This window comes from Xyrauchen texanus, chromosome 6 (genome assembly GCF_025860055.1).
Source record: "Xyrauchen texanus isolate HMW12.3.18 chromosome 6, RBS_HiC_50CHRs, whole genome shotgun sequence".
NCBI classification, from domain to species: Eukaryota; Metazoa; Chordata; class Actinopteri; order Cypriniformes; family Catostomidae; genus Xyrauchen; species Xyrauchen texanus.
The window spans coordinates 33,621,738-33,644,562 of NC_068281.1; the positions used below are offsets into that span (position 1 = coordinate 33,621,738).

The 22,825-nt window shown below is 37.4% G+C and overlaps 2 protein-coding genes across 3 annotated transcripts in view; one reads left to right on the plus strand and one right to left on the minus strand.

Moving 5' to 3' along the window:
* Window positions 1–3,322, plus strand: part of LOC127645028 (mitofusin-1-like) — a 20,577-nt gene extending 17,255 nt beyond the window's left edge. Inside the window, exon 17 of the mRNA XM_052128521.1 lies at window positions 1,014–3,322. Coding sequence (XP_051984481.1) covers window positions 1,014–1,083 — 70 coding nt within the window. The 3' untranslated portion in view covers window positions 1,084–3,322. The remainder of the gene's footprint in view (window positions 1–1,013) is intronic.
* LOC127645029 (guanine nucleotide-binding protein subunit beta-4) lies at window positions 1,579–21,658 on the minus strand. 2 transcript variants are annotated; one of them, XM_052128522.1, is made up of 10 exons: window positions 20,471–20,646; window positions 18,846–18,954; window positions 14,076–14,114; window positions 13,480–13,586; window positions 13,000–13,063; window positions 12,055–12,217; window positions 11,864–11,930; window positions 11,077–11,278; window positions 10,737–10,953; window positions 1,579–5,509 (listed from the first exon to the last, which is right to left on the minus strand). In XM_052128522.1, exons 2-10 carry the CDS (start codon window positions 18,900–18,902, stop codon window positions 5,403–5,405), a joined length of 1,023 nt encoding a protein of 340 aa, XP_051984482.1. In that variant the 5' UTR covers window positions 18,903–18,954; window positions 20,471–20,646; the 3' UTR covers window positions 1,579–5,402. The 2 variants fall into 2 exon arrangements, with proteins under 2 accessions (XP_051984482.1, XP_051984484.1); XM_052128524.1 differs by lacking the exon at window positions 20,471–20,646 and adding an exon at window positions 21,556–21,658 and having other exon boundaries at window positions 3,471–5,509.
* Window positions 21,659–22,825: the final 1,167 nt, after the last annotated feature.

The following is a 22,825-nucleotide window of genomic DNA, read 5'->3' on the forward strand; positions in this document are numbered from 1 at the left end:
GCGGGACTTCCTACCTACATTTGTTGACCGTTGGGCACTAGAGCTTCTTGTTTGGGCATTCCAATTTCTCCCATTCCTTTAAAAGAAGTAGCATCTCTGCGATGATCCAACCATAGACCCAACGCTTCTGAGAGGGTGGAGCTCAAGTTGCCTCTCGTGTGACTTTCATTGCCATGATACAGATGTAATCTCACGTTCTCCACTCAGTTGAGATGTAAAGGATAAGCACACAAATGCATCATTGTGAGTAAAGAAACAGATGACTACATATCTAAACCAAAACCAACCAAACTACTGTACAGCGTTCCTCCTCCTCACTTGTAAACAGCACCGCTCTTCTGGCTTTGACTCACGTGCCTCAGATCTCACGTTTCAAATGCCAATGCAATTACATCACACGCATACCGCTGCTGACCGGTTTGATAGCCTCTAGATTTAGAGTAGAAAACAAGTACAAAGTACTTAAATATTTATCTTTTTTGCACCAAAATCGATCACGTTGCTTTAGAAGACATTCATTTTACAGCTGGTGTCGTATGGATGAAGTTATTGCTGACTGTCTGTGATTTTTGAAGCTTCAGAAGAGAAATCGAAAAATTTCATTTTTCTTCAAATGTGTTCTGGTGAAGAAAGAAAATCATACGTGTCTGGGACATCATGAGGGGGAGTAAATAATGAGAATTTAAATTTTGGGGTGAACTATTCCTTTTTTTGTGCGTGTTAATCAACATTATGCCACAAATGGTGTCAGTTCATCTGAACTTGTATTGAACCTTACTTTTTCATGATTGAAACAGAAGCTGTGAGGGATAGACATACAGTGTGTAAGCTAAGATAGCAGAAAGTATTTTGACATCTGCTTTGACTAAGGTCTGTTGATATAACCAGTGGGGCGAGTATGTTCAGTAAATCTGTTTGAAAACAATCATCATTTTTGCAGTTACATGGCACAGAAGTTACACATTTCCGCTTTTAGTGATCTCAACTGATAATTTTGCTTGTTTTATTCACAGGCACAAAGCCACTGATCTTGAGTCACAACTGGAGTATTTCTCAGCGCATTATCTACAGATTCAACATTAAGAGAGCAGAAAGTATTCATTGAGAGTTGGATTAAGACGGTCCTCCAGTGTTGAGAGCTGGAACAACCGGTTTTTATAATGGCATGTGTGCTGTATGAAAAGATCCATTTAGTCCAGATGATTTATTTTATAGTGAGCCATGGCAATGATAAATGGTTAGTAGACATGATATAACTTTGTAAAGTTGACATGTCTGACGTGTTACGTAAAGTCCATCTGAAATTTGCATTTTGATTATTCTTTAAGAATTTTGCATGTAGAGCATCATTCATATTGAGATTAAATGTAATATTCATACTTCGTATGATACATCATTCATAGTAAAAATGTATTCATCACACCACAGGACCAACTAAAATAAACTATTGAAAGAAAAGATGAAAGAAGAAGAAAAAAATTAAAACTGGTGAAGAAATAATGGCCAGTTGCAGGTCCTAAGATATATATACTTTTCCTTGATGTTGATAAAACAAAAGTCCATAGCACGATGAGAAATTAGTACCATTTACAAGAAAACAATGCCCTTGATGAAAAGCCTTTATTGATTATGAGAACAAATAGTAACAGGTGTCACTGCCACTGTACAAATACAAAAAAACTCTGGTGTTAAAAAAAGAAAAGACTTAAAAATATTCCACAGCAAGTGATCATTGTTTTCTGAACCAATGTCATGAAATAAAACAAATCTGTTTTCAATAACAAAGACATTAAAGTAAATTAAGACAAATGTGTGTTAGAGTCAAGAGGTTTTGTCTTCTGATTTTGTCCAACGTGTCAGACAGTACCACCAAAAACAAAAAACAAAAAAACAAAAACAGAATTACTGAATAAGAGAATCAAAAACGAAATCATTTGGTTTTAATCAGATAGTTATGGCATCTAAAGGACCATCCATATGCTTTTTGTCCAGTGGCGGATTGGGGTGGGGGGTTAGGACACACACAGACAAGTGGGCACCCTGAACTCCACAGTCATCTCATTTACAATCACTCCCCCCCATCCCCGTCAACAACTTTTGTCCATCGCTAAACCAGCAAAGATGATTGATTTGGTCATTTACAGGCACTCTGAACTTTTAAAAGGGAGTCTATCGCTGAAATCTAGATAAAATACATCAAAACCACTATGAATTATTTAAACCACAACTTGTGTTTAGGGTTGAGAGAAAGTCTGTTGTTAATATGATTTAAAGATTGCACTTGGGTTATCAGAGTACTGTTCGTAAGTATGTTGTGCCATATTGTAACAAGTTAAAACGAATGCAAACACACAAACAATATGTTGCTTTTTGCTTTGACTCTAGTGTACTTTCTTTTTAGAAATGAGGTCAGGTCATTTCTTTGTTGTGATCACATGATTGACATGAATTACTGCAATGAGGAAATCTGCTTCAGGGTTTCAGTGAAGTAATTTCGTTATGTTTGGTAGCGTAACCACCTCAGCAAAAAAACCATGGCCTAGTTCCAATTCAGAAAAATCAGGCTCTCGCTCAACCTCCTCTAACAATGAGGCCTGCACGTCGGAAATTGGGGGGGGCCTTATTTTTTTGAAAATATAAATATTCAGAGCTCATGTCATAGATTATTCCGCCTGTGTACTGTAAACAAAACAAATGCTGATTGAGAAAGATTTGAATATACCTGAAGCCGCATTTTTTGTTACATAACACTTTTAAAAGTTCTAACAATAATTTTCACAGTTGTTCAATTCGTTCACACGGATTCAGTTTCTTGCCAAGTTTTTACTTCATAAAGGCCAATCTACTGAGCAGGATTAGTTCAACCAAAAATGCTAATTCTGTGATCATTTACTGACTCTATTTTCGTTCTAAACCCATTTGACTTTCTTTCCACTGAGAAACACAAGTGGCTTTGCACTGTAAAACGGCACACTGAAAGTGAATGGTGAGGCTAATATTCTGCCCAACATCTATTGTGTTGCTCAAAAGAAATCCAGTCATACGAGTAAATGCTGACAGAATTTTCATTTTTGGGTGAACCATCCCAAACAAACAGTAAAATAAAAAAAAATAAAACAAAAAGAGGGTAATTTTGTAAACTGTATTAAGGAAGCAAGCTGATTTCTGAAGTCAGTGGACTGTGACCTCACTAGCACAGTGTTTGATCTTATCCATAGGATAAGTCTCAGTTAGCTAGCTGAAATATCCATAGGATAGTATGTAGCTTACTCCTCCAGGTTGAACTTCAGAGAGCACTTAACTTGTCAATTAGAAAATAAAAGGCTATTTTTTGATGACTAAAATACCACATGAACCTTTGTTGGTTATACTGTATATTGTGTTCATCACAAAATGCAAATTCAACTTCATGTACCTTAAAAGCAATGGTCTAAATGTTGTAAACACTCAAAACAACTTTGAAGAATTGAAAAACACCACTAAGTTTCCACATATGCTTGGATGTCCATTCACAGCATAACTAACTGCATGATTCAAATAAAATATTGAAACGAGCGCTGAAAAGATTTATCTGGTGAACAGTAAACAAATGTCAAAAAACAAAAAAGGCATGAATTAGAAAACAACTCATGCAACAGAATGCAATCTGGAATTATAAATGGAAAAGTTAATTCAACAAGCACTCTGAATATATATATGTATAAATAAAAGCAATATGTCCAAACCTTTTAGTTCAATAGCCATGATTAAAAGCAAAAACAACATTAATACAGTTTATAATACGCTCACAAAACCAGTCTTTGTGATCAGAGTTCATTCATATCGATTGGCACAAAATTATTATGGTGATTTCGGTGAACTGTGATGGTTAAGGCTTACTTTGATATTTTTTTAGACTTACACAGGCAGAGATCTATACCTTCAAAACTCACATTTGTGGAAAAGACACGCACAGTGTAGCTTGTTGGCTTATAAAACCATGACTGTTTTTTTTTTTTAGCTTTCTTGCCACAGAGCTGAAGTACTACATTAATTAAAATATGTGCAGAAACATCAGTGCGTGCTGTATTACATGACTATCTTCTAGTGCATAAGCATACAGTCCGAGCTACATCCTCATCTCAAAAGGGCAGGTTTTCAGAGTGTGTGTAGGAAGGCAAACAATGCTGTAAGTCAGAATGGCAGTGGCCAAGGCCTCTTGTAACTTATTAGGTGGCACCTCCTGCCTGCTCACCAATGGCAAAGTGCCACAGAGCATCAAGGCCGTGCTTGGTTTTTGGATTCAAACAAAATGCTGAACCGAACCTTAATCATAAATGTGTAATACATACAGTATGGTCAGCTGGATCAATATGGAAAGCAGCAAATTTAAGACCACATCTAGTGACAGTAAAGACAAATCACAATGGTGGAACCTTCTGAAGACAGATGGGACAGACAGGCTGCCAGTAAATCCTTCTCTGCACTTAGTAATACAGTCTTAACACACTGAAACAAGCCAAACACTGTTGTCGGGCTTAGAGGACAGCACATACAGGCTTAGATACACTACCAACCTATGGTACACTAACACAGCCAATGCAATTAAAGTACACTTAAAGGGATAGGTTACCCAAAAATTACAATTCTGTCTTTAACCCATCCTCATGTCGTTTCTAACCACAAGACTTTCTTCATGGAACACAAAAGGAGATGTTAGGAAGAATTTTAGCCTCAGTCACCATTCACTTTCAATGTATGGAAAAAAGATGCAATTAGAGTTAATGGTAACAGAGGTTAACATTCTTCTTTATATCTCCATTTTATGTTCCAATAAGGTTTTGGAATGACATGAGGGTGAGAAAATGACATAATTTTTCTAGGTGAATGATCCCTTAAAAGGTCAAACACTAATGCAACAAACACTGTGCAAGAGCAGGTCAGCCTCATCTTCACTACTCAACTCATCCTTCTGTTCATGACACTGATTGGCCTTTGGGTATGGCAAATATCACTGTGATTGGGGACAAAAAAATTATTAAATCTTTAAGCAAAAATTAAAAACAGGGACAGTCAAGACACCCACCACGAGTATCCACAAACCAGAACATCCAAACACAGAAGTGCATATGTTACACGTAAAAGCACAAAGAATGGCAATATATACAACAACACCATCTGTGCCCCACCTCTAGAGTTAGACATGAAGACCTAGAGTCAGAGAGACAGAAAAGCAAATGGAGGGTCTTCACTGCTGGTCCTCACGTCTTTGACTGACTGCTGGATGGAGGGATAGTGTGGTCCAAGGAGAAGAAAACCAGGTCATCTCTATGAAGGAGGAGTGGAAAGGAAGGGTCCGGTGTGGCAGAGGTGCACTACATTAGCTGTGATTGGAAAGAATGGCTCCCCAGAGTCCCGTCAGGTCAGTTCCATATCCTGAGGAAGCTGTCCCAAGAACCAGTGGCTACAGCCATGCCATCACTGGTCACCCCCAAACAGCTGACCCTGTTGTCATGCCCAGCTAAAACACCTGCAGAAAGAAGATCAACAATGTAATAAGAATCTTGAAAAAATAACTAGTCACTAAATAGTCGGTCACGGACAGCCATTCCAGTACAAGGATGCATTGGCATCAATAACACTGTAAATAAGAAAAGGCACGGGGGCCTGGGTAGCTCAGCAAGTAAAGATGCTGACTACCACATACAAGTTTGAATCCAGGGCATGCTGAGTGACTGCAGTCAGGCTTCCTAAGCAACCAGCTGGCCCGGATGCTAGGGTGGGTATAGTTGGGCTAACCTCCTCGTGGTCACTATAATGTTGTTCTCGCTCTCTGTGGGGCACGTGACGAGTTGTGTGTGGATGCTGCGGAGAATAGCGTGAAGCCTCCACACGTTCTAGGTCTCCACGGTAACACGCTCAACATGCCACGTGATAAAATGCGTGGATTGACTGTGTCAGACGCCAAGGCAACTGAGATTCATCCTCTGCCACCCAGATTGAGGCGAGTCACTACACCACCATGAGGACTTAAGAGCGCATTGGGAATTCCAAATTGGTGAGAAAAGGGGAGAACAACACAGAGACTGATATCAAAAGACAGCGGTAATATTCCCAGGACGATTGTAGCTCAGCTTCGTCCATCATGCATGTATACACCAGTTTAAGACCATAACTGGCCTCGGCATGTGCATGTTGATGAACGGTCTCCGTTCTTTTCACCCATAAAAAAAAAAAAAGTGTTAGTTACGTGACAGTTCTGGGCACTTCAGTTCAAATCATGTAGAGGCTACAAATGGGAGAATCAAACATCCACCGCTCCTTTTGCCATGAGGATTCAGATAGATCGCCAAGTTCTCTTATTCTATTATTTCTGAACACCTGGCTTTATTCAATTTTAAATTATTTTACATTCACACCATTTTTGAACTTCACCCTGTGGTGCATTAGTACATTTTTCTTGCACACTTTTGTTTCCTATAATGAAAAGAACTTGGATTTCTCCAAACAGGTTGACTTGCATTCTAATAAAGAACATACAATTTGAATCATGTTGGAGTACATTTAAGAATTTGAATCGTGAATCATCCACAAGTTTGATTAAAAAAAAAAAAAAATCACCATATCACCCAGCCCTAGTCCTAAACATACAAATAATAACACACCAAAAACATTCAAACATAACTTTATGATTCAGGCTTGGTTTAAAAATAATAGCATCAAATCATGATTATTTCAGTACCATAAATCAAACCAAATCCTTACACCCTGTATAATTTCATTTTTATAAAGTACAGTATTTTTTTTTATCTGTTCAATCAAAGCAATAATCGAAGTTTAATCAATTATCAAAATAATTGTGTTGCAGCTAGGGCTGCACGATTTGGACAAAGTCACATTGCGATTATTTTGAAAAATATTGCGATTGCGATTTGAACTGTGATTATGTTGGTAATGTTTTCCACATGTTCAACTGCAAAAAGGCTACTGGGGATTTCACACTTGAGCCCTCTTAAAAAGAACCAAACTGAGACCTTTTTTCAGTTCACCCACAAACAAATACATTTATAAACAGTGAAACAAAGTCTTCTTCGTATCCAAATGTTACCATCCTCAATGTACGTGTTTTTGTCCATTTTGTGACAGGATCTCAGCCCACTAATCATCAACATTAGTTAACTGATAACCCATTGGTGTATTTACATTTATAGTGAACATTTTGGTTAGTTTGTCACCATTTAATTAAATTATTTTTATTTCATTATTTTATTATATTTAATTTAGCAATGCATTATATTATAGTAACTAAATATTTGATATAGATGTATTACATGTATGTTCCTTGTTGGAAGTTGTTAATATTAGTTCCGCTTTCACTTGTTTCCACGGGGAGTGTAATAAGGGCGACACACTCTCTCGTGAAGTAAACAAATGACAGGAGAATGAATAGCGCATGTTTCTGGACTCTACAGGTGTTTCTGTTAATGCTGTTTGCTCAACAATCATCACAAAGATGTTTGAATTATACCCCATCTTGTATTCCACGTTATTATTATGATACCTGTGCCTTGCGGAGACGGAGATGCTGCTACCGCAGATAATAAAAGTTTCATGCAGGACACGCCAGTTTAGTGTAAATAAAGCACGTATATAAATCGCAGCCTTTGCAATTTAATAAATCGCAAAAGGTCATATCGCGGTTTCGATTTAATTTCGATTGTGTAGTCCTAGTTGCAGCCTCAAGAACTGCAACAAGCTTCCAGCCAGACAGTGATGCACCTTAATGACCTCTGCTTGCATCATCTTGGTCATGGCATGGACTACACTCTTAAAATGAAATACATAGACAACAAATATATTGCCAACTGTGATGGTGAGCCTGTGTATCTGTCTCCATCATGGGATTTTACTGCATTCAAAAGAACTTATTTCTTGTTTTAACCAGTTTTCTATATTTATTGGTGTTTTATTATGCAAATGTTTTCCATCCTATTTATTGTATCTATTGGCGTTTTAACTCTCATATTAACTTATTCTTATGCATTTATTCCACTGATACACAGTTGAAGTCAGAAGTTTACATACACTTAGGTTGAAGATATTAAAACTCATTTTAACCACTCCACAGATTTAATATTAGCAAACTATAGTTTTACCAATTCGTTTAGGACATCTACCCTGTGCATCACACAAGTCATTTTTCCAACAGTTGTTTATAGACACTTTTAATTGACTATATCACAATTCCAGTGGGTCAGAAGTTAACATACACGAAGTTAACTGTGCCTTTAAGCAGCTTGGGAAATTCCAGAAAATTATGTCAAGCCAAATCGCATGCGAGGCAGCGTGAGTCAGTGAGATTTACTTCTCTGCTGAAGAGGTTTATGAAAATTATTATAAGAATTTAAACCGTTATTACACAGCACAAGAGGATGTTAAAACATATGATCAATCAAAACACATTTACACAACATGAAAAATCACTATGAAATCATGAATAATTATAAGAGATTCACACAGCACAGAGGATCACTAGTAAATTTAAAGGCATTTACACAGCAAGAAACGTTGCTGCTGCTGCTGCTAGAGCACGAAACAAATGTGATGAAAATATTAAAATAGATCATTTATCAATTTTAATATCTTGAGTTGAAATGTTAAAAATGTAAAGCTGTAGTATTGATTTAAATTACTAACTTAATATAATACAATATCAAATAATAATGCGAGCAATTGGAAAATGAGTAGATGGCATGCAATAATAAAGACATTTGTTCTTTCTTTCTAGCAGCATAAGACACAATAAAGGCATATCTGGTGTGCTAGTGTGCTTTTATTGAACTTCAAGTGAAATACTGAATGTTCATGGCATCTCTGTCAGCAAATCCTAAGAAGAAAGGGTTTGGGTGGAAGTCACACTTTTCTGATACATCTACAATATATTGTGGAGTGATTTAAGTTTTAGATTTTAAATTAATTCAATCATTATTGATTTTGTATTAATATCTTACTTGAAATGATATAATTATTTTAGGTTTATTTATTCATACATATTTTATGGCCGATGTGGGAAAATTATCGAGAAATTTTGTGTTTTTAAACAAATGCAAGACTGCCAAAAATATATTTCTAGCAATAAATAATGATCATAAATAGCTTATTTTATACGTTTCTAAAATTGTCTCATTGAAGTGCACTTTAAACTGGAGTGAAAGATACTTGGGAGAGTGACTGTCACTTTGCTCAAAGCTGATTGGTCCAGAATCTGGATGAGATCTCTGATCGGGAACATAAACTGCCCCGGAGTAGGTTAGCCGCTTGGCTTATGTTACAATGATGAGGAACCCCAATGAAAGCCTATCCACTTTACTGGTACCAGAGTTTGCTTAAAGTTTAAACGTATCTAGCTAATAGAGGAAGAGATAGAGCGCACTCTTATTCAAGTGACCCTGAGAAAAAGGCACTTTTTGAAGAAAACAAAAGTCTGAACAAACACTTCGATGTTCACAATAAATAAGTCTGAAAATGTCCATACCTCAGTTTCAGTGAACTTGTTTACATTCAGCTGATTTGTTTGTTGATGAAGTTTGTTAGAGATAGATACGGATTCATTCTCTCTCTCTCTCTCTCTCTCTCTCTCTCTCAACTTCAAAAGACATTTAGTCATACATCTTACAGTTCATACAAAATCCTTCAGATTAAACATTGGCCACAAGCAACATCTCCGTTTACTCACATAAAACAAGATTTGTATTACACATAAGGCATCTTCACACAGCAGAGATAAGCCTGCTCTGATCCACCTCAGCCACAATATCAAAGGCAGTTCTGATGCTGCTTAAATTCTTAGTAAATGAAATGCAACATCAGAGCAGCCTTAAACTTTGTCATTGTTATAATACAGCATATATTTCATAATTTAATTTCATATTTAAAAGTATAACTTCATATTTCATTTATTTCATGTTTCTGTTTTCATAATTTTATATACTTAAAATATTAATCTCATAACATTATTTTTGCAGTTATTGCGGTGTAAATGCATTTATGCCTGCTCTAGAGTGATGGTGGCGTAGTGGGCTAAAGCACATAACTGTTAATCAGAAGGTCGCTGGTTCGATCCCCACAGCCACCACCATTGTGTCCTTGAGTAAGGCACTTAACTCCAGGGTGCTCTGTGGGGATTGTCCCTGTAATAAGTGCACTGTAAGTCGCTTTGGATAAAAGCGTCTGCCAAATACATAAATGTAAATCTCTCAGCAGCATTAAACGGTCTGTGTAAATGCACCCTAAATGCCAGTTAGATGCAGCTTCTGTGCCAACTTTGCAGTGTAAAGATGGCTATAGGTAACTAATATCTGCATTATATTAGTGTTTGACTTTACCATTTACAATGCTTTTGAGAAAGTCGTCACTGGCTTGATATCCAGAGACAACTCTAGGCATTCATATGTTGATTACCCAGAAAAGTGTGAACACTGTGGCACTATCAAAACATTGCTCTGTATGTTTGAGCATCCTGACCAGCTCAACATAACAACATTGGCCCATCCAGTGGGATGAGTGTGGGGCAGGACTATCTCAAAGTAATTTTTTCCGAGTCTGGGAGTGTGCTCAGAAAACTTGGATTTTTTTTTTGCGCAGTGATTCTAGAGGCACAATTAATTACACATTTCACCTTTAAAAATTTTTTAAAAGTTTTTATTTTGGTGAATATGGTCACAGATATATTGTGCAGAGCTGGGTAAGGTACTGACCTGCACGCTCTCCCTTTAGCGTGTCCCACACATTGCAGTTGAAGTCATCGTAGCCAGCGAGAAGCAGGCGGCCGCTCTTTGAGAAGGCCACAGAGGTGATGCCACATATGATGTTGTCATGCGAATACATCATCAGTTCCTGGTCAGCACGAAGGTCAAACAGCCGACACGTGGCATCATCAGATCCCGTTGTGAAGGCATTACCATTAGGAAAGAACTGAGGAAAGAGTACAACATCTGAATAATGCTTTCAAACACAAATCTAAATAACCATATGAAATGCATTACACAGACTCAACAAAGCCAGGCAAAGATAACACCTTCCCTTTGTGACACTCACACACACAGCATTTATATCAGACACATGACCGGTGAAAGACTGTCTGCACATTCCATCTCGGATGTCCCAAAGTTTGGAGGACGCGTCGCAGGCACCCGACACGAAGGTCCTGGTGTCTGGACTGAGGGACAGGCTCATCACGTCTCCGCTATGCCCTGTGAATGTGGTGGTCTGTTGACCAGTCTCAATATCCCACAGAGCACTGCAGAGGAGAAGGAGAGCTGGGTCACATTCAGCACAAACACAAAGAGCTGCATTGGATAAAGTTTGAACTCACATTATGCAACTATAGCAGTGAACAACATGAAAGTTTATATTTTTGTCACAATAATATTCTTGTTGCTCGAACACAAACTAATGAAATATACTGTATATCTTCAATGCACTTCAAATGGTTTTGGAGAAGAGCATCTGCCAGATGGTGAAACATGAATGTTCTTTGCACCAAAAAATCTTATGAAAGTGACTTGCAATACAGAGCACAAATCACATTACTTGCCAATACTGGAAAAGACAAGCAGCTGAAAATACACAATGCTTTCCTGCTTCACTCAGCACAGATGATTTTCCCCCCTTCTTTTTTACTTTACTTGGCAACAACAAACCAGTTCCTGAACAATTGTTGCACAGTGGAATTTACTGACAATCTATACAATTCTTGAATTAATTCTAATTGTCTTTAGCTCAGTTACATCATGTAATAGGGTTTTTTCATGATCTAATTATAAATGTTGTGAAATGAAAGGACATTATTTTAAAACAGTGCATCAAGCACAGATGACCTCACCATGTGGTATCTCCAGAGCTGGTGACTATCTGGCTATCGTCAAGAAAGCGACAACATGACAAATAACCTGATGAGAGAGAAAGAAAACAAGGCACTAAAACATGTGCTTCACCTGACAGTATCATCCATTTACATCCAACTGGCAACTGGCTATGAATCACCTCACTAGCCCTGCTGTAGTTGGCATTTACCTGTGTGTCCAGGCAGTTCTCTAGTGACTCTGACATTGCCCTCACGGGTTTTAAGGCTGTAGATGGAGCAGATGTTGTCCAGGCCTCCACAGGCTACATAGTTCCCTGAGGGAGCGTAGGAACATGTCATCACCCATGATGATCGTAAGGGAATGGCGTGAATCTGGAAAGAACCAGAGCAGTTTTGATAATCCATTTCTATTTATACTAAATAAATAAAAAACATTTATAATATTACACACACACACACACACTAAGAGGGTGAGTAGATGACATTTTCATTTCTGGAGGAGGCAAAATTTACTTTAAATTGACAAAGCTGAAATTTTTAATTTCTGTCAGAAATTACACACTTCAGCTTTAAAGATCATGTATGGGAAGTTGAAATCCTGATATTAAACTGATATTATAAAAAACCTGTAAGTGCGAGTCCTAAAAAAAAAAAAAAAGTTAATTTTTTTCATAAACTATTCAATGAAAAATACTGATTTAAGGGTACAGTCAGTATTCTTTCCCCCATTAAAAGAGTTTTACTCTTTTACTGTATGAATAAAATCATGAGCACTCACATGAGAGGAGGACCCCAGTCATATCAGTAAACTTATAAAAGCGGTTTTATTCTACATGGGGCCTGCCATTTTAGAATCACATGACCATCTGAATACTACTCGCTTAATCTCAGTAACCATCTTGTTATTGGACACTTTCACTCTTAATCATGGATTAATCATGACTGATTGCGAATAGTGAAATTCTACAATGTATCTGTAACTGAAAACTATTGATTTTGAATGATGCAGGCATCCACTCCACTAGGTGTCACTGTTAGTCCAAGATGACACAATCAAAACGTTACGGAGTGTACCTTTAATATTAAAATGAAGGTCTTATAGAGTATATACTGTATACATACATTTACATATACACATGTTGGGCTGGACTCACCTTGTTTGTGGTGTAGCTGTCCCAAATGATGAGTTTGCCATCTTGTGAGGCACTAACTAGTAACCTTAATGTTTAAACAAAGAAAAGGAAATGTAACAGACTAACATTTTTTGAAAGAGGTTGAGTGTTGACAACAACGGTGACAGAACAGCAAAAATTAAGCATGTAGCATTTAAATTAAAATTTCCACAAACACACTGCAGGCTGTTATGTGCACAAACCCGCTCCATGTAACAATTGTGTCTCTTACATCAAGCCCTAAAAGGGATGCTCAGATGGAGAAAGAGTGAATGATAGAGGGAGGAGAGGAGGGAGGAAAAGAGACACTTGAGCAGGAGGCAGCCTGCATAATCCCAGAACACCCCTGAGTTGTGAGAGGCCTGCTGTATTATTCATTGAGTGTACACTGACAGAGCTGCAGGGTTCCTCTGAGTGCGCCCATCCTCCAGCCCCCTCCTGCCTCTCTCGCTGTCAACTGACCTGGAATCTGTGGCCCAGTGCATGGCGTAGATTTTGGCTAAATGGCCTCGGAGGGTCCGCCTCGTTCTCATCTGGATCCTTCCCACTGAATCCAGACCAGCTGTAATCTAAGCACACAGAAGTCAATCTAGCACTATGCATTACAAAGCATACATACATTTCGTGCTGTTGATCATTCAAGCGTGAAATGTGTTATATTAGTTGACTGAACGGTCCAACAATTAAACTGATCATCTACAGTAAAATTAAAATTGCACAAGATGGAGAAAAGTACTGCTTAAAAATGACAAGAGCCAAAAGAGAAAAATAACCCCCAGCACCAAATTATGAAATCATAAGTCACAAAATCAGCAGGCTGTGGGCTGATGTTTAAATTTTGATGGAGGCCTTAACATGTAAGAGGGTGTTTAATATTTTAGTGCACTTAAAAGAGCATGTTCAGCATGTACGTAAGTGGCCGATTTGCATGTCTGTGCTGAACTCAGAGCAGAGGAAAGTGGGAACCTCCATAGACACTCCCCTTAATGAGCTAGGTTAGACCAGCACTGCTCTTGTGGGGAGGGGGGCACAGCAGGGATGGCAGCAGAGCTGTTTACCTGGGACAGGCTGGAGTCACTGCATGCTTTCCTGGCATCCTGCAATGGGAACAGCAGCATGTCACAGTGCAGTCACATTCTATTGAATATAGCAAAGGAAAATACAGCACCTGAGTGCTATTCCCTGGCTGTCAGTTATACATGACGTATGTATTGAATAAAAATGTTTACAAAGTTTAAATCAGATTTAGATGAGAATGTTTTTCAATGGCTGATGAAGAGATCTAAAAGGTTTTATATAATGCAGACATATACCTAATTTGAATGATGGTGAATGAGATGCCCACAAAATGACTCAAATTAAAGAAACTAACTAATATTTTAAACATAATTTACTCAATTTCACACACAAAAAAAAACACAACAACTGAATTTTATTATAGTGTTGGTTATCATTACAGATTTCCCTATTTGCTTTGATTCCAATTCACAGCTCTTGATTTGATTCAGATTTGGTTATATTCTGATTAATTTTGGTGTTTCAATTAATATCCATTTTGTTTACATGAAGAATTTCTCTCAGCTAATGCTGTACATTTTACGGCAACCCTTTTAACTTTGTACACTGTAAAATATAAACAAATAAATAATTAACAACAGTGCTCAAACTATGCAGTTCAATTGCCATTTATTTAAAAGCTATATAGTGCTGTGAAAGATATTTGCCCCATCCTGATTTCTTCTGTTTTTGTGTATCTCATTCAAAGTAATTTCTAACATTCAAACAAAATCCAACATATAACAAAGGTTGAGTAACCTTTGAGTAATACATTTTTTTAAATGATAATGTTATTAATTGAAGCAAAAAAAGTTACCCAATACCAACCGGGCCGGTGCGAAAAAATATTAGATCCTGTAGTTACTACATCCCCAAATCAATGAAACTGCATTCATAATGGGGTTTAGCTGGTCTAGACACACCCAAACCTGATTACTGCCAGCCCTGTTCAATCAAATCAACACCTACATAGAACTTTTTCAGCAGCATGAAGTTGGCTAAAAGCCATTTCAAAGGCATTCCAAAGAACCACAGTGAGAGCCATTATCTCCAAATGGAGAATACTTCATTACACAGTGGGGAACCTTCCCAGAAGAGGCCAACCTTCCAAAAAGAGCACAGCGACGACTCATCCAGGAGTCGCAAAAAAGCCAAGGACAACATTCATGGAACTGCGGGACTCTCTCACATCAATGAAGGTCACTGTACATGACTCCATTATCAGAAAGACACTGGCTAAAAATGCCATTCATGGAAGAGCGGCGAGGTGAAAAACACTGTTAACCCAGAAGAACATTAAGTCTCGTCTGAATTTTGCCAAAACACACCCTGATGATCCTCAAACCTTTTGGAAGAATGTTCTGTGGACTGATGGGTCAAAAGTGGAACTTTTTGGAAAACATTGGTTCCGTTACATCTGGCGTAAATCACAGAATTCCACAAAAAGAACATCATAGCTACGGTCAAGCAAGGTGGTGGTAGTGTTATTGTGTGGGGAAGCTTTGCTGCTTCAGGACCAGGGCAAATATTTAAGAGAAACATGCTCTGATCTCTGCCAGAAAATCCTTAAGAAGAATGTCTAGTCATCAGTTCGTGAGTTGAAACTCAAGCACAACTGGATTATGCAGCAAGACAATGATCCAAATAATTGCAGTAAGTCCACCTCTGAAAAAGCAAAATTAAGGTTTTTGAGAGTCCTGACTTGAACCCGATTGAGATGCTGTGGGAGGACCTTAAATGGGCAGTTCATACTCAAAAACCTTCAATGTGGCTGAAATAAAGCAGCTCTGCAAAGAGGAGTCGGCCAGAATTCCACCACAGCATTGTGAAAGACTGACTTCCAGTTATCGGAAGCGATTGCTTGCAGTTGATGCTGCTAAAGGTGGCACAACCAGCTATTAGGTTTAAGGGGGAAGTTCGTTTTTCACGTGGGTGATATGTGTTGGTTAACTTTTTTGCTATAATAAAATTAGGGTTGTGCCGATGGACGGTGATGGCTGACCAACATCACGATGTAGAGCCACCATCGTGATGCCACGCCCCCTTTTGCGAGTCTTGCTAGTGTGACTCACTAATCCTAGTCTCTTCTATAGTTAACCTAAAAACTTTGCAGGGATTGCTCTGTAAATTAAATTGAGAATATAACTAATGCATATATGCTATTTTAAATACTGTAGTACATGCCAGAGACGTGACGTGTTAGTCTGTGAAAATACTGTGTCAGGCAGGCTACACAAATATTGATCTTGACATTGTTAGCTTCTTGTCTTTTTTTTACATGTCTTACACTGTACATTTAGATTAAAATATTTTATGTTGTAGGCTACAAGAAAATAGCCTTTATTAATTAATTATTAGTAGTTGTAGTGTCTCAGAAAATCTTGCTCATTGCCACATAGAGCTATGTATAGCTCTTGTATACACTGAAGCGGCAGTTTAAGATAAACCCAGACCAGCGAACGTCAAATAACTTTTGTCTGGTTAATACTTTTAATGAAAAATTTCCTTGGCCATAAATCCATAATGTCAAATCAAATGAAAGAAACAAGGTGAATATGAACAACACATTTATTAAAACATAGAAGAACAAGAAAACGGGAACAACACTCAGACCGAAACTCGGCATTAAACATTTCACTTATAATTAGCAGCACAATTAACTTCAGCACAGGCTACAAAATAAATGATGTTATTGAAATATTGTAAAGTGGTCATATGAACTACACAAATGAACGTTTAAAAAATAATATGCAAAATCGAATAGCTCCGCAACGGAAATGCGTAGTCTAATATCTTTCACCATAGACCATGTTTAAATTTCGATGTTTCTGGCCAGAAATACCAACATATTCACTTTATCTGGTTTTAATAAGCTGCGGATTGGAGTAACTACACTACCCGCTGTGCTGAAGACCCGCTCTGATGGAGTACTGGTAGCACATATGCACAGATATTTCCGTGCTAATCTTGCCATGAACGGAAACCTTTTGTCGTTCGTTTTCACCAAGTCAGCGGGTCCTCTTCCCCATCAATGGCCATTTCCTGCAGGTACATGGTCATTTCTGCCTCGACCTTTTGCTCATCAGTGAGTAAAATAACGAAATTATAGTTTTTAATTGGAAAATAGTATTTATGTAAAGAGATATATTAAAATAAAAAGTGCACAACTCTTCTTAAGTGAAAGCTAAAAAAAAGAAAATGCTTCACGTGTCGTGCAACCTACTGATAAAGCGCCGACGAGTCATTTAGTTGGGTTAGTAAAATAACGAAATTATAATTTTTTATATAATCCCCCCCCCCCCCCGACGATATCATCGTCCATCGCGATGTTTTACTGTCAACATCGTCAACTGCCAATTTAGGGGACATCGCCCAACCCTAAATAAAATAAATGTACACTACCAGTCAAAAGTTATGACAACACGACTGAAATGTTTCTCATGATCTTAAATCTTTTAATCTGAAGGTGTATGCTTAAATGTTTGAAATCAGTTATGTAGACAAAAATATAATTGTGCCAACATATTAATTTATTTCATTATAAAAGAAAATGTAATAAATAAAATGTTTTTGAAATTTATGACTTGGACCAAATAAAAAAGAAAAGCAGCCAATAAGTGCCCAACATAGATGGGAACTCCATCAATACTGTTTAAAAAGCATCCCAGGGTGATTCCTCAAGAAGTTGGTTGAGAAAATGTCAAGAGTACATTTCTGCAAAATCTAGGCAAAGTGTGACTAAAATATAACACAGTTTTGATTTATTTTAGATTTTGTTTAGTCACAACATAATTCCCATATTTCCATTTATGATATTCCATAGTTTTAATGACTTAACAATAAATAAATGTAAAAAATTTTATATATATATATATATATATATATATATATATATATATATATATATATATATATATATAAGAAAGAGAGAGAGAGAGAGAGAGAGAGCCTCGGGAAAGACCCAGGATTAGGTGGAGAGATTACATCTCCACACTGGCCTGGGAACGCCTCGGGGTCCCCCAGTCAGAGCTGGTTAATGTGGCTCGGGATAGGGAAGTTTGGGGCCCCCTGCTGGAGCAGCTGCCCCTGCGACCCGACTTCAGATAAGCGGTTGAAGATGGATGGATGGATGGATGGATACATATACATATATATATATATATATATAAAAAAAATAACGTGATAATAAAGAATGAGTGTTTCAAAACTTTTGACCGGTAGTGTATACACATTTGAAAACTGTATTTTGTGTTTACTCAACCTTGCGGTTTTTTTTTTAAGTTATATCTCATTTGAAGGTCTAAAACAAATACACAAAAATATAAGAAATCAGGAAGGGGGCAAATATTTTTTCACAGCATTGTATATACCATAGTAGTGAATAATTACCATATTCACACACCATAGCATTTACGTGGTACACCAAGGTACTTCAAAGAATACCATGGTATTACATTCCCCCAGCCCTAGTAAATTCACAATTGCTGCTGGTAGATTTTGTAATAGACAAAGGGAGAAACACCATTTCTGTTAATTGGCTAACTGGGTGAAGTTATTGGACCGTTACTGATAATATTGTTACAGCAAAATATTGGCCAATTAATCAGCCTAACTGATTTATCAATCTATCATTACTGCTTTCCTAATGCGTACACACCCAATGTAGCAAACTATGTGATAATTATTTTGTTGAAGATGTGCAAATATGTCAAGTCCATGTCCCAGGAGATTTTTGATCTGATTGGAGGAGCAGAAAGGGTATGGAATCTTACTCTGATCTGATTGCGCAGCTGCTCTGCCTCCTGCCGCAACTGCTCCAGCTCACTCATGATCCTCGGAGCGTTTCACTCCCTTCTCAGCTTTGATAATACTGATTAAGTCCTGCAAAACACACAAGTGTGACGTCACATGTCGTTATGACGTCACATAGCGTAAAGTCGTCAATGTAGGTTGTAAAACAGTTTACTCATGAAGAATTAATCATTTAAGACACTCATTTCACTACCAAGTCACGATACATAAAATTATCAATTTCCATATGTGATTTGGAGGTTTTGTCAGAAGTCTCACAGACATGACTGGCCCTTTGGATACAGTTAGTGGGGAACACAGAGAAAGTGATAAAAGTGTACGCATCGGCGTCAGTGTTTACACTATGCTGAATGGAACTAAGGATCATCCAAACACGTTCCAGCACTGCCAACTGAAGAGCTGGGCACGCAGGGCTCCTTTGTTTAATGAGGGGCAGCACTGCTTGGCACCGCCTAAAAATTGACTTCCCTAAAAAAAACCTAGCTATCACAATTTCAAATAGAGTCAGCAGCCGATTCAAATGATCAAAGCTGTGAGAAGTCATACACTGAATGAAACTCAACAGCAAAGCAAGGGAAAGATGACAATGTACATTCAAAGGCCATATGCAAATCTAGCAGGTACTCCAACTGTAATATAACAGTTATGTAGCCAACAGCCTGCAGTCCTATTGCAGCTTGACAGCAAATGGTCTGTGATCTCCAGCAATTTAACTGAATGTTGGGCAATTGCTTGGCAGTGACACATTCAAATTGACACAGAATGAGAATACCCCTAAAGACAGCTCTGGACTACCCTGACCTTTGTGAAGCTCATATATATATATATATTTTAGAAACCACAGTAGCATGACTAACTACCCAATGTTTGTTTTAAAAAATAAAATAAAAAAAATAAAAACAGGAAGACTGTTGGTCCCAACCCTGCCAAGACAAATGACAGGAAAAGTAAGAAATTACCAGATGTGCATTATTTAAAAGCATAATAATAATAATAATAATAATAATAATAATGCATAATTCATTATTCAGTGATCTCAGATTGCTTAAATAATGGACCATTTTGTGAATCAAAGATGTCAAATCTGCTGGTCCAAGCATATGAAATACATTTCTAATCCAAGATTGAATCTGTATATCCGGGATTGAATAATCTGATAAATCCTCTTTAATCCCGATGTGCTAATCCCTAATCTAATATATAATACTCAGAGCCTGTTAAAACTGTCGTAAAGGAAATACGACCCACACCGACAGGGATATTTAGCTTTTAAATAGTTACATTTAGTTGGTCAACGGTTTTAATGAGACAAATGTGCGTTAATGCCAACGTTAAAGTTGCAGTTCATGTTATTTGAGGCAGTTTTGAAAACAGATTCAATACCACATGTTGCACTACACAGAAACCACGATATAATCCACCATTAACGCGATACAATGAGTAAACGTGTCTCTGCGTGGAGATGTGTCATCCGTTTAGCTAACTGGCGAGTAATATGAAGGTAGTTTTGATTAGCAGAGTGGCTAGCTGTGAATGTATCATGTCAGTTACTCGAGAGCGCCACACAAACATTGGCACACATTACCTGCTGTAACAACACAACAATATCCTCCTGCTGCCTAGACGGGTGCCTCAATATCCAGACTAAAATGTTCAAAATATTATTTCGCTCATTTCGTCTTATTTTAATCCACAACAGGGCCTCGGGCGCCAAATTTACGAGATTCAAGGCAATTCACAGAGCGATTACCACACCCATACTGATATTGAGAGCATGGCAACAATTGTGCGGAAGGAGAGGGGGGACACGATAGTTTCGTGTGTTTTTAAAAGGAAGATTTCGAGTTTAGATGTTCAAAAATAAGTACAATGTTTCTCTTAATGAATGATATTGTGTATTATAATGGCACGATTATATTTTTAACAATGCGAATTTTATATTTAACTAAGCAGATCCTTCTGTCACACCTGCGCTAGAAATGGTTCTGGCTATCAGCTTCCTCAATTATCAAAATAACTGAAGTACTAGTTTAATACACTTGCACTGTTATTGGCCTTTAATTTATAACAAGTATTCAAGAGATACTTGTTATGGTTTTAAAGGACAAATATATTATAAAGACACATATATTTACACATTTGGTACTTGATGTAAAAAATGTTTTCATTATTGTTAGGCACCCTGGCAGGTGGTCCTGTGATGTTAGTTGTACAGCAAAGTGTCATTGATTGGTTTTGAGGTGGTGAACCCCTTTCACACCTAATTAAAACCACATCCCCCTTACTATGGGGGCTGCCAGTTTGCCAATTCTAACTTTCAATTTCAGTAGCAAATGAAGAGCAAGTTTTTTTTGTTTGTTTTTTTTTTTTTTTAAATTAATACTTTTGCTACTAAGAGTTATTTTACATTTGGCAATCAAGATGAACAGTTATATGGGTCAAATACAGTAATGAATTAGAATTAAACAGTTATGCCAATAATTGAAGCATCTGTGGTATGCTATGGGTTAAGAAACACCACCAGTATACTTGCATGACCACACTAGTGATGACCACACTTGCTGATCTATAAACCATATCCAGGGTTTTCATAATAATAATAATAATAATAATAATAATAATAATAATAATAAATGTAATGAAGTAACAAAACCATTTTAAATGTCTTACCAAGAGTGTTGAACTCCACAGATATGAGTGTGAAGCTGGTTATTGAAAGCCCACAGCTCCCTCAGTAGTGATGATCAGAGTGCTGTCACTAGGATAGGCAGTGGGGAATTCAGTGACTGTCCAGCACATCTACACTGAGAGCTGCTCATAGTGGTGACAAGGTGGGGCTGGATGGGGGAGGTGGTATGGTGAAAGTGGGAAGATGAGGTCTTAAAGAGACAGTAGTTGTGGCATGGTCTGTTCATTTTGTCAGTGTCACAACTGAGTAAATGTCAAAATAAATAAGGATTGTTCTGTGCATTTAATGATTTACTCTTTGTTTAGAATATCAGCTCTAAAACGCAAGAAGGATCCCCAAATGTCATATCAGTACGCAATGAAAGGTTGTCAATAATTTATTAAAATGGAAAGCTTTTCCATCTAGTGCATTGTCAACGCTTTCTTTCAAAGGGCCTCAATGAACTGCTTGCGGTCAATTATGTTCATATTCGCAGACAAATCCTGATTTCGATCCTCAAAAGGGATGGTTCACACTCATGCATCCCAGATGTGTGAATTTCTTTCTTCAGCAGAACACAAACAAAGATTTTTATATAATATATAAATTCAAAATATATCAGCTCTGTAGGTCCTCACAATGCAAGTGAATGGTGACTAGAATGATGAAACTTCAAATAGCACGTAAAGGCAGCAAATAAGTAATTCATAAGACTCCAGTGGTTAAATCAATGTCTTCAGATGTGATATAATAGATGTGGGTGAGAAACAGATAAATATTGATTCCTTTTTTTACTATAAATCTCCACCTTTGACCAGCCTAGACCAGTAGGTGACGATATGCAGGAAGAAGATTGTGGAAGTGAAAGTGGAGATTTATAGTAAAAAAGGACTTAAATATTAATCTGTTTCTTACCCACACCTATCCTTTCATTTCTGAATAAATGGATTTAACCACTGGAGTCGGATGGGTTACTTTTATGTTGCTTTTATGTGCTTTCTGGAACTTCAAAGTTCTGTCCACCATTCACTTAGATTGTATGGACCAACAGAGCTGAGATATTCTTATAAAAATCCTCATCTTCAAAATCTGCAGAAGAAAGTCATACACATCTTGGCTGGCATGAAGGTGAGAACATAATGAGAGAATTTTCATTTTTGTGTGAACTAAGCTTGATTTTACACAACAGTTCCACTGGATGAACATCACTTTCACATTAATTTATCACTATTGATCATTTGATACTAGAGAGTTCAAATAGGTTAAAAACTG